Consider the following 13,077-nt stretch of genomic DNA (forward strand, 5'->3'; position numbering starts at 1 on the left):
AATCAAAGGTAATGAAGACAAACACGAGCAGGAAAAAACTCCTCACTGTGCATCTCTCAGCAGCTTTGGAATGTCTGTCAAAACATGACCAGACGTAGCTGTAGGCGAGAGGTCTGCATAATTATGGAACTCCCATGGTCCCTCTCACAGGTCACAGCACATACCTAATTTGTCTGCGCCGATTTGTTTCTAAATGAGCATAGAAGAAAGTGGGGCATCAATACTGCCATTCTAAACACATCCAATTACTGACTTTTCTTTGACACATGGACAGAGCATCACATCAACACATGCTTAAAGGTCCAGTGTGTAAGATTTAGGTGAAAGGGAACTATTGGCAGAAATTTAATGTAGAATAATCCTCATGATGTTTTCACGAGTTCGTTTCATGTAAATTGTATGAATTGTAGTTTTCTTTACCCCAGAAAAAGCCCTTTATATTTAAATACTTTATATTTACATCGAGGGGACCCTCTCTACAGAGTCTGCCATGTTTTTTACATTAGTCCAGACTGGACAAACTAAACATCTTTTTATGACAATTAAAGGCTACCACCGTTTCTTTTTCATGTTTGGAAGGAGAGGGTGAGGTGAGGGGTGTTCAGCTGTAACATGCAATTTCAACACTCAAAATAAAAAACTCTACACGCTGTACCTTTAATGCTTTAACTGGACATAAACTGTCACCCTGAAAATCTAAACTCGCACTCATAATGCTGATAACTGTTTTTCAATAACTTAATCTGTCATTGGAAAGAAATGTTCCATAATGGCTGCATACAGCCTTTTAAACTCTAATTTGCTCATGTATCTGAACATTATACCCAGGGAGATTTTTATTAAGAAAGAAAATGATGCCAATAACACCAATAACACTTTAATTTACAGGTCGCCTAGTCTATGTGATATCCTAGGAGGAAATTAAGTAAACTCATAAGGTTTTGCAAGTAATTATGTTTTTTCAAATTTATAACAGGAGATAGCTGTTTACTTATCAATCTATGAGAATTACATTGAATTAAGAATCGTATTTCTTTCCATTACTTTCCAAGCACTATCTCCACTAGTGGAAAACAATGCCAATTTTCACTTTTGCTTCTATTTCTAACACTTCTTCCTTCTACTGAAGTTAGTGTGCTAACCAGCGAGTCCCAGCTCGTCCTGTCTCTTGATTTCACTTTGCAAAAGTGAGTGGGGGTGTAGAGGGTGAAGAGGTAAAGGAATTAAGTTTGACGAGGCCCTTGCAATGTTTCCTCTGCACTGAATAGTAGTTGTTGATGCAAATATTGGCTTTTTAGCAATTGCACAATCTTACATACAGCACCTCTAAGGCTCCTGGTTTATTCACTCTGATCAGTTTTAACAATTGAGTATATATGGCAGATCGATTTTACAACAACAAAGGTATGATGTATGAATGTTAACTTGGGTCTGAAATGAACAGTTCATACAAAGAGATTCTAACTCAGTATTTGCCCAAGAACCATATCAGCATAGTTTACTAACATTTGTCAAATTACCATTGAAAAAGAATTCCAACTCTACATTTATTTACAAACTGAAAAGTATTTCTTGAAAGTATTTTAAAAGGCTGGCTAAAGCCAAAGGCAAAATGATGGCAAGTTAAGGAATACATATCTGATATTTCCATTTGATTTCAACATTTATCAATTTTGTTTTTATATATATCATTCAAGTTTAACTAATTTACTGTGAAATACCTTATTTCTCAGATCAATTCCAATATCTTATATGTGCAATGCTTACATCTCATTTTATCTGGGCAATGATCTTATTATTTCATATTGGCACATCCCTGGCAGACAGAGCAATTTCACTGCTTTAGGCTACAGTTCGCTGTGCAAGCTAAGTGTTGACTTGCAGTCTGTCTCCTGAGTGCTGTTCACTACGCTGTGTGAAGTGGATGAAGCAAAAGAACATCTACACTCCTCTGCTTTAAAACTTGGAGAGTTTGGAATCGATCTATCCTGTCAAAGAATCTGTATTTGCCACCGGCAGAAAAAAATATTGTGGTTATTCAGAGAGGATTCAAATGACTGAACTGCACTGACCCAACACGTTCACAGCTCAGGCGAGAAACAAATGACCCGAGGCTGCCCACGAGCTGACACATCGGTAAACCATGTCCGTGGGGAAAACACACTATGTTATATCTATGGACTTAAGAGTGTGATATAACAAAAGTATAATTGTTCAAAGAACCTAAACAAATTTCTTCCCATGACCTTAACTTTGACCAAAATACTCACTCTACTGATTCTATCATGTCAGGTGCAGAACTGAACATGGAGGAAAAATGGTAAACCTAAATTCTGATCTGTGAGGACCATGAACAGAGGACCATGCAGTGCAGATAGTGTCATGTGTGAAGTAGTCCTTATTTTCATTCTCCTGAAAAAAGCTTCACTTCATCTCCTCCACAACTGCTGTCAATGCACCATAAAGAGCTGGACAGACTCCACTGCACTGCATGTCTGCGGAAGTTTGGCCTTCTGATGTTATATTCTTACAGCATCAAATCACATCATACATTATCTCAAGGCAATTAAAGTAAGGTCAAGATCTATAATAAAGACAACACAAAAGTTCCCTCATTGAGTAAGCAGTTCGGTTTAATCAGTGTTTTGTTTCTCACACGTACTGAAGAAGTTGAGTTACTCCAGCACCATGGAAGCTTTTATCTATGTAAATAAAGTCACAACAAAATATTGAAATGCCACTGCTCTCTCACTGTTAGGTTCCCAGAAAACTCTCCCCTGCAATTCCTCTTTCAAACTAAGTAGTTTGTTTTCATTCATCGCACACTCTCCCCCTTCATCCTTCACTTTCTGTACTCTGCCAGAGCTGTCAAAGTCAGGGAGTAAGTGGCACAACACTGGCATCTGCAGAGGGTCGTGTCAATGTCTATTGGCCTGCCACCTTTGTAAAATCTTCCAGTATGGCTTTCAGCCCGAGCCTCGCAGTGCCAAGTCAAGGATAAATAAAAGCTGGTTGGACTGGAGCCAGCTCGTGCTCCTCCTGGTTCTCTCATGAAATGTCAGGTTGCCAAAACCACGGCCCCTCTATTGAGAGAAATAAAGGGGTCCTCCCCTCAGCTCTGTGGGAAAAAGCCCATATTGTCACTGCAAATGTAAACTCCTGGTGTTTGAAAACAAAGTTTTCTGCAGATATTCTGTGACAGATTGCAGATCATTATCACTTGTAATGTGTTCTCAAATAGGTATTTTATATTTGTGATAGAAACTCTCAGGCTCAATATATAATTATTTCCCTGTTATGTCTCAAAATGCCTCTGCACTCTAATATTCTTATTTGGGAAAGTGGGACAAGAATCAAGGGATTGCAATTGGACAGAAACACTACGTGTGCCCTTTGGATAATTAGAGCAGGATTTAGATGAGTCATTATGTCTTACTGAGCCACCTGCACACTAGATAAACTCCACACAAGCCAATGTTCCTCTCCAGTTCTGTCCCAAATTTCATCTTTCTTACCACTTATCACAAAATAAAAGCAAAAATAACTAAATTATATGACACATGTACATAAGTAAAAGATATTGCAGTTATCAGACTGTGAAACCATGGAATCTCCTCTGCATATCCAGAGACAGACAAATCACACATTAACTCACGCCCACACACCCACAAATGACAACTCGACCTGTCACAGTGAAAGCCAACACCATGGGTTTAAAAAACATGAGGGGAAACTTCAGGAGGTAGAACACAGACAGACAGAAACACAGACATGCGTGCCAAGGTCCACACACGATCTTGTTTTGAGACAAATTACACGTGTGCACTGGGGGAGGTCTCCCATACAATGGAGGCACATCTCACAGTGCCACGCTGAAACCAAATATGACACGTCATCTGTTAGAGTCGTCACCAGATACAGAACATTATAATTCTTCCATTGAAGCTGTATATGCCGACAAAATTCGAGACTCCAGTCTCATGCCTTTATTCGGGTTGGTTAGAACAAATACAAAAATGGTGTACTTTCTTTTGACATTGGAAAAGTGCTTTAAATTTGTTGTCAGGAGAGAGTGAAAATAATGTTGTAACATTTAATTCATGTGAATGCTGATGTTATGGAGAGAGGTGAAAATGTTAAGAGGATAGAAAAATAATGACAATTCCAGGCAGGAAGGCATAGGAGGAAGAGAAAAAAGGGACATTATTAAAATATAAGAATAAAACACAGAAAAACACATTTTACTCAGAGCTGCTCTGTGAGGTTTCTCCTGTAATTAACAACAGTGTGTGGACAGGTATTACATAACACGCCAAAGCCATAAACTGTGCAAATGAAACTGACAGATTTAATCAGTGTATTTCCAAAATGAAGAACCATGTCAATGCTTTCTACTTTGAGTTGCTAATTTCAACTACTGATCTGGTTCAAAACACTGCAGAACATATTATTCATCAAATAAGGATGTAGCTTTAATTTATATGAAAAAGCAGATCTGCATCTGTCCACCTCCATTTGAGTCTTTTAACCAACTTTCTCTGAACTGATGCCACCTCTTTATATCATCTCACACTGTAGAATACTAGTAAACATCAGCCTTTACTTCAGGTATTCAAGAAAGTAAAAAAATAGTTTGCTGCAAAGTGAGGTGTTCTAAAGTCACACAATTATACTGTTGTAAATGAAAAATATACTTTTTCTCAATAAGTAAGTCTTATTTGGATTTATGAAAAATTGTGGAACAAAAATCTTTTACTATGGTGAAAAAGGTTCATAGGTTTGTTTGTCAGAACAAAGAAGAAAAAGTCAACAGGGAGTTTTTCTCGGTCGGGCCTTTTCAAAACGGTTTATTTTGTTCTTACTGTAATTACATCAAGTATGAGTATGAATCTATTTAAAAAAGAACCATCATGAGTGGATAATCACCATGGCAATGATTCATATAATACATCACCACTATGGAGTTAGGGTGGGTGATATGCGGAGCGGTTTAACTTTATGTATTGAAAATGCATTTGAAATGTAAAATGCATACGTATGATGGCGGGCTAAAGGAAAAATAAAATACAAACATATCTATATATACATCATCTGTTGTTATCACTGAAATACGAAGACAAATACTGAAATAATAATAAGCTTGTTAAACACTCAAATGTAGAATATGTAACTAATAGCGGTCTATCAATCAAAACAATAAGAGAAAAGACCTTGTTTATTGAAAGCAGTGTGGGATCACGGGAGTTGTGGTCTTCACCACATTAATTGAACATTAATTATACACTGTGACAAAACCAACCTCTGCTGTATCTCTGGTGGTTAAAAGTATTAACAACTAAAAGATAACAGGGAATTATTGTCCCTTTTTGATCTGTAGAATTCAAATGTCATTTCTGAATTTCAAACATTCAAGATTTCAATAGACAAAGTGCATTGAACTGTGCTCAGAGGGGAAAAAAGCCTAGAGAAAACAGATTTCACATTCTGGTCAGGCCTGAAAACTAATAAGTGATTAATTAGGAGACTGGTGAAATGGCTTAAGAAACACTATGTAATCCAAAACCCATTGGAAGCTGGCCCAGGGTCAGGCAACTGTGTCCTCGCTTCGCACCCTCATCGCAATGCCCCACCAGAGATTACTGAACAAAACAAAACTGAGCAGGCAAATGAATATTCATGATATGACATTTGCAAAGAGCTCATCATGAAGGCAGCCACTGGCTCTGCATTTAAATGGGCACAACTCAAACATCACTGCAAATAGTGAAACTCTGTGGTCGGCCTCCAGGGAGTCTAGATGTGTTTGAACTTGAATTGTAGAAATAAAGTGCCAATTATCCCTCTAATTGGGAGTAACAAAGCTGGCTGCCTGTTGTGCTGGGTCCCATGTTTACTGCACATCTTTAAATCTTCAATTTAAAGCCTCTAATGAGTTCAATTAATTGAGAATGAGGGGAGTGATTTGGGAGTCACAGCCTGCTGTGTGGAGCTGTAAGCCTGAGGGAATGAGGTGTTAACATAATGCTAGCACATTGTACAAACACATATACTCGCAAACACTCAATTACAAACAATTCTGAAATTGCATTGACCTGGTTTTTATATTAACATGTGTTCTCCAAAACTCTTTCATCTCTAGCTTTAATAACAGGCAATTTTGCTTTAATTACAAATGCACTGACAGCACAAAGTACAAAACTCAAACACACACCTTTCCTTGAAGGCAAAAAAAGGCAAAAATCTAAATGCAACTCTTATACCCATTCTAGCAGTGTGGCTGTAGAAATGGAAATGTCAGTCTGTTAGCCATGAATTGCTATAACATTTTGAAAAGGGTACAAATTAACTTTTTGACATGTAAGGAAAAGTTGGACAGTAAAACAAAATTCAGCAAATAAACATATTTTTATCGACCAAAATAATAAATTGCCAAAATATGAGGTTGCAAGAATTTGGCTGATTTGAGCCTTTCATAAACTTATTGGTATCAACACGTATGTTTGCTAATATGAAAACTTATTTTACAGAATACACACTGCAGAAAAGGGATGAATCTATGTTTATATTTTAAGTATAAAATTATATGTATTTGTTTTTATTTTTGTTATTTAAATTAAAGATTATGGTTAAACTGTCACTGTAAAATATCAAGCCTCAATTAGATTTCTTTGTCATAGGATTTCATTACGGTATGCCTGTAAGGCAGTGAAATGTGAAGGTAACGATTCTGTGGAAAAACAAAATGACCATATATATTCTTTTTAAATGATAACACCAGCATAACACACAGCTTAAGGAACTATATTGTGTCCTGAGGGCACCAGTTCAATATATCTGCTCTACTCGAATACCTACTCTAGGAAAACATGATGGGAAATTCATAAATCTGAACTTGAATCAAATCCTGATAATTATCTTCATCCAAGTTCAATAAACGTTTGATGACACGCCACAGGGGAAATCATGCCCATTACACATCAGCCAAACTGTGAACGAAACAGAGCAAGGCTTCATCAGAAGGCACGTGTATGACATCTTTAAATCCAACTCACAGAGAAGCTTTGACAAACACTGTAGGAAATGTACAGCTACATAATAAATATCTGTTGTCTGCACAAACAGCTGCTGCAATTCCCAAACTATTGTTGTCAACATCGGAGGGATGTCTGGAAAGTACACAAGACAGATGTTTAACTACTACTGCAGAATACTGTAGAATAAAACAGGAAAAGCACTAAAAAGCTTGGCCATGGCTTCTGGTGCTGCTAAAGGTTCTGTTGGGATTCAATCTACAAAGAAGATGATGATGCAGGAGGAAGTGGATGATGGAGTCTTAAGTTCCAGCTCAGCTGCAAACACTGTACTGCGACTGTAAAATGCTGCCTCGGGATTCTGTGGAACCACTTAACACTGCATAGCCATTATACTGCTGAATGGCCATTACTGCAAGGAACAACCCCATAAAGGCTACCATTAGCTGCCATGCTACCGGCTAAGCAATATCATGATCTACAGCAGGTTCACCATGTGCTGAATATATCACAGATCCCTATGTTACATGAGGAGAATATAAGAGATGATATTGTTTGAATTAAGACTTTTATATCACAGACCCATACAGTCTAAAACGTATACAAACATAGCTCTGCAGAGGCCCCCTTATGAAACCACATATTTGGATCCCCACCAAATTGCACACACTAGATATCAATCCCCTGATTTGTGTCTTCAGTATCCCAAAATAACTCCTTGGGTAATTCTTGAATATGTAAAAAAAAAACCCACCTTATTTTGCAAAGTTTAAGAAAGCGAGACAAGAAAGACTCCTGGATCTGCACCTAAATGTACTGGGTTCATTTTTAGCCCATGTCCCGTCATTCCATCTCAGTAGTTTTTACGTTATCCTGCCGATAAACCAAACAACATATCAACACACAAATGGACATTGTTGAAAACATAAACTCCTGGGTGGAGGTAATTGAAAATGATCTCATTCTAGCCTTAGCACCGTCCATGCGCTAAATAACGTCATTACACCATTCTGTGTTTGGGGCGCTAACAAGACAAATAATGAATATTTGATCAAAGTCTATATATTCTACTTGATTGGGTTTCAGAGTGGTTTGGGGTTTCCTCCAGCAATAAAGTCCAGTTACGCTTTGCAGGAGGTGTACGCCTGTGGATTTCACGTTGGGATAATGAAACATGACTTGGTTGATAACTGTGATAGCATTTCTAAAAAATGTTTCAGCTTTTTTTCTTGGTGTAATAGTTTAAAGCACAGAGACAAAAAATAAATAAATCACACCAGACAAGTGTGGAGCTTGTGAAATCTCAATCACTCCTCTGCTGCAGTCGAAGCGGGGAGACAAAGACAAATGGAGCTGGTTTTCACTCCAGCAGTTCAACTTCTGTCATACCCTTGTAACCTAAGACAAAGACATGGAAACTCATCCCAGCTCCTTGTACCAAAACAAGCCTGAAGGACCTAATAACAGCATGTCTCAAGCATGACAACTATGCAGTTTCCTCACGAGCCCTCCTTTTTTTCATGCCTCATTGTCTAGTTCACCCCTCTTCCCCTGCCTCATTTTCTCCTGATAACCCCTGTCTCTCCTCATGCAGCCTCACCCCTATCTCAATCTTCCACTGTCACACACTCCATCATTCCAGCCCACTTTATTCACCACCTACCCTTCCTCCCTCTATTAAGTGAGGCGCTGGAGACAAGACACTGGCTGCTCTATACAATGGACCCTGTATTAGCATTGCTGTTTACCTGTCTGCAGACAGCCCTCACCGCATTTAGTGAAGCAGCCCTCGATGCTGGAGAGACAAAAACCCTCAGATTCACAGAGGCCCCTTTGTTCTTCTATACATTGTGCATACCTGAGCATCTGTGTGTAGGATTTGCAACAACTGAATGAAGATTAGTTGGGTGGAAGAATGGAGGGCTAGACAAGACAAGGAAGGAGCAGAATAAAGAAGACATGGGCTTTAAAGACATTTTTCACACATGAACTCTGGAAAATACCCAGAAAATGGGGTCCAGACATTTTCCACACTTTGCCTTTCACATATGAAAAATCCAGCAGAAGACAACAGGAGAATGTCCAGAACATTCAGGCGAGGGGTTGTGTCTGGGTAGAGCATGTAGGAGGCAGGAATTCATTCATCTGTGCTGCACAATCACACCAGCATTCACCTGTATTATCAACATCTCTAAAATTTGCAAGTTGAGCTCTTGGTCTGTTTTCTACATGTTTGACATCTCTTTTTCATTCTGAGATATTTCTATTATTTTTGTTTTCATCAATGCTCCTTCTTGCTTGCTGTGAATGTTTCCGACGTTTTAAGGGGCTGGCCGGAAAGTTCAGGAAAATGTCTGGACTTCAGGGCTTGTCTTAAAGCAGCATAAGTCTATGAGAAATGCAAGTGCAGTCAGAAAGTATCGAGACATAGGGATTTTTTCTATACCATTTTGGCACTACACCATAATAATGCAATTCAAACTAAAACTAGTGGATTCAAGTGAAGACTTTCAGTTTTACGAGGGCATGGAGGTGTTCACATCCATAGTAGATGTGCACATTCTAACCTTTTTCTTTTTTTCAGGGATACGAATTTTTTTTTGTAAACAATCATATTCAAGCTGAATGTCAGCACTTTAACCTCAGAGACAGTTTTTCATTTTAAATCCAGTACTTTGTAGTACACAACCAAAACTATTCAAACGTGAAGACCGAACTGTTGATGCTCTTACCTGAGAAAGATAAGCCAATACACATAAATACAGCTTTCAAAGATGTGTTATATTAGTTTTAAGGTATGGAAATATCATGCATACGTAAGCGTAAAATGCTGCATTTTTCCCTGTAGTACTATACGTGTAGGCGTGTGTGTGCACACTGTGAGAGCAGATAGATGGAGGAGCCCACACACTGAGGTTCAGGGCAACTTGGCGGACTTTCGTCTCTTCGACTTTTTAATTACGCACTGCTGAAATGCAGGGGCTACCTACTATACCAACCAAATACTGCAGAAGGAGATATCTACAGCACCCTTTATCATGCAGAGTGCCGGCAAATTTGGACAGCTAAAATTTTCTCTCCTCGATTTTCACTCTTAGAAAAGACACAGGCTGATCACATCATCAAGCACACTTCTGTTGAGATGTCAGCAGGGGATTCTGGGATAGGAACGTGTGATTAGTTCCTATCGTGGAGAGCGGCCTGTCAAAATTACAAGTACAGTGCAGAATGAGAGCGGGAGGGAAGAGATAAGATCCTCATTGATTTGGCCCTAATCCAGCACTTTGTACATGTAATGAAGCAGTGGACATCAGGCCACTGCTTTCGTCGTGCTGGCTTTCAGTTACGCCACAGATTCCACACACACTACATACAAGGAAAAAATATGAGGATGGATGAAATACCGATCTGTTGTCTATGCCATAGATGTCAGTGAAGGATTTGCAACAAATATGAGATACAATAAATCTACTAAACGTTAATGTGAACCTACTTACTTTCAGTTTCATCTTTTAAAAATTCAGCATGTAAACGTCATAGACTTTTTTAAATCTTAAGTCCATGTTGCTCCAACAATACAGACCGGGCACAATAAAGAAAGCATCTCTGTTCTGTTGTCACTAATTGTACAGTAAATGTAGTAAAAGAACAATTAAAAGGTCATATGGGATTGATGTAACTTTGATAGATGTTGTTACCTCCGCCAAAGAGGTTATTTTTTCAACCCTATCCTTGGTTGGTTGGTTTGGAAGCAGGATTATACAAGACCTACTCCACATATTTCCATGAAACTGAGTGAAAAGATTGGACATGGGCCAATAGAAGGAAGCATTGAATTTTTGCGCTGATCCGGATAAAGGGGCATATTATGGATTTATTTTCCACTTTCTTTTACGTCAGTGTTTTTTTCACATATTCATCTTTTACCCGGGGAATAACTCATGGATCTTGATGGAGAAAAAACCAGGCATGTTTAAGGAACTGATATCTAGTGTGTCTAATTTGGTGCAGCTTGATTGAATTTAAGGGGACTGTCGGGCCTAGGGTGGTGGTGTGTGCACTGCGTGCTATTCACAATGCAAATTCTTTTTGGTTTTTTTTGGAAGAAAAATGTTTACATGGTGACATTAAGTAAAAAAAAAAAAAATCAATATGAGTGAGAGATGCACCACAAACAAGGTATTCCTATCGAGCATTCTCTGCAGTGGTTGTGTTGCGTTCTGTCTTCACATTGTCTGAATACATGTGAAGTACCTGTGGTTTTTGTGTTCTTGTTCAGATTCTAAGTAATAGATCACTGATGATATAACTGTAATAAAGTGGAAGCTTTAGGTCTGCAAAAACATATGGGCCAAAAGACAGAGAAGATGAATCATTACACCATATGTTGAAATGCCCACTGATCATTTTCCTGTGTTTTGTAATAAGTGTCGGGAATAAGCAATGAGAATGAAGTTCTGTTTGTTGCAATAATCTCCATATTGGTGAAAATAAAAGGACGGACGAAATAAATTGAAAACAAAATGATCAAGAGGAAAGGAAATATCTACATATTCATATTATGCATATACAGTGTATGTGTCTTTATCAAGCTCCTCCATTTCCTTATAATAATAACACCAATTTCATTGCAGCTGCTTCAAACACGTCTCATTAATACAAAGAAAAATAATGCAGACGTGAATGAATGAAAGAGAAAGAAACAAATGTTTCCTTTATCTGCTTCACCCTTTCCACCTGGGGCGGCAATCAACCATTCCACTGCCAATTACATACGGCTCTGACTACAATCAGCATCCACAAACGCATTTGCACAAGTTCTAGGTTGCACAGTAGTTGTTGGTACATTCAGTGTCTGCACAGTTTCTGTTGTGCTAAGTGTGTTTCTGTCACAGACCTATTTCGCACTCTCACCCCCAGAACAGGAGAAGGATAACACATCGAGATAAGCACTTTAAAATTCATTAGAGGGGACTCATGGGGGAAACGCATCCAGCAGAGGCTGGACAGAAAGCCTCTCCATGCGTCAGTTGCTAATGTTTTCTTGCGGAGGGCGGTAAGGTGCCAGTGAAACTCACCAGGACACAGCAGAAAGAAAAGGCTTTATGCAAACATTTATGCACATTCCTCACTCATTGCTCCACATACTCTATCCATAGTATTTGTTTTGACTTTGGCCAAGTAATAAGGTGAAAGAAGGAGCAGGGAGAGATGTAGAGGCGTACAGATAACGAGATGGGGGAGGAGGTTTCAATGCAGATAGGAGGAGGTGTATTTGGTTGAAACAAAGAGCAATTTAAAAAACAGAAAAAGTAGAGTGCAAGGGCAGAGGGAAAAACGAGGAAGGAAAAGGAGGGAGAGCCACAAGGCGGGGATTTCACTTTACCTTCAGTGGGGTTGATAGCTCCTGGTAAGCTGTCCCATGGGAGGGTCCAGGCAGGGCAAGGATGAGGAGCGAAGACTGCCTGGATGCCTTTCTCCTAAGAGAGGAACACACAAGCACAGACACATAGGTTACCATAGAAACCCCTCCAAAGCCTTGAGGTTCTGTGGTCCAATGGTTGTAATGAAGCGCATCAAAGAGCTCCTCTTGAACAAGCCCTTTATTACCTTCCTCACACTGAGCTGAAGCTGTTCCTGAGGAAAAGAACATGCCAGGACACTCATTACTCTCTCAAGAGAACAAAAGTTCTCCAGTACAGTGCATACACCTGCACATCCAACACACTACTGAGAAATACTGAAGAAACTGAGCAGATAAGATGAAGTACTTTGGTTTTTCTCTTTCATAAGTAGGCTGGCTGCAACAATGATTCTGATCTTTGAATCAAAGCCACGCGAAGAAGAATAATACACTAATATACGTTCAGAAACAAGTTAATGTTCACACTTTCCTTCTGGGAAAATGTTTTCTGACTGTTGCACTTTTGCCTTAACTTCAATTAATACCCTTAATAACCATGAAGGGGTGTGTGGTGCAGGGAAAATAATATTGACATTTGGAACATATCTACCAATAACTGAATACTATTACACTAAGGTGATG

General features: G+C 38.9%; 1 protein-coding gene across 4 annotated transcripts in view; it reads right to left on the bottom strand.

Annotated features, from left to right (window-relative positions):
* Window positions 1–13,077, bottom strand: part of gstcd (glutathione S-transferase, C-terminal domain containing) — a 42,733-nt gene that overhangs the window by 22,637 nt on the left and 7,019 nt on the right. For all 4 annotated transcript variants that reach the window (XR_011243872.1, XM_020101347.2, XM_069530637.1 and 1 more), the window contains one exon: window positions 12,418–12,511. Coding sequence is in view for 3 of the 4 variants with exons in the window: in XM_020101347.2 (XP_019956906.2) it covers window positions 12,418–12,511 (94 nt within the window). In the remaining variant the exon portion in view is untranslated. The remainder of the gene's footprint in view (window positions 1–12,417; window positions 12,512–13,077) is intronic.

The sequence above is a fragment of the Paralichthys olivaceus genome, chromosome 8, assembly GCF_024713975.1.
Source record: "Paralichthys olivaceus isolate ysfri-2021 chromosome 8, ASM2471397v2, whole genome shotgun sequence".
NCBI lineage: Eukaryota > Metazoa > Chordata > Actinopteri > Pleuronectiformes > Paralichthyidae > Paralichthys > Paralichthys olivaceus.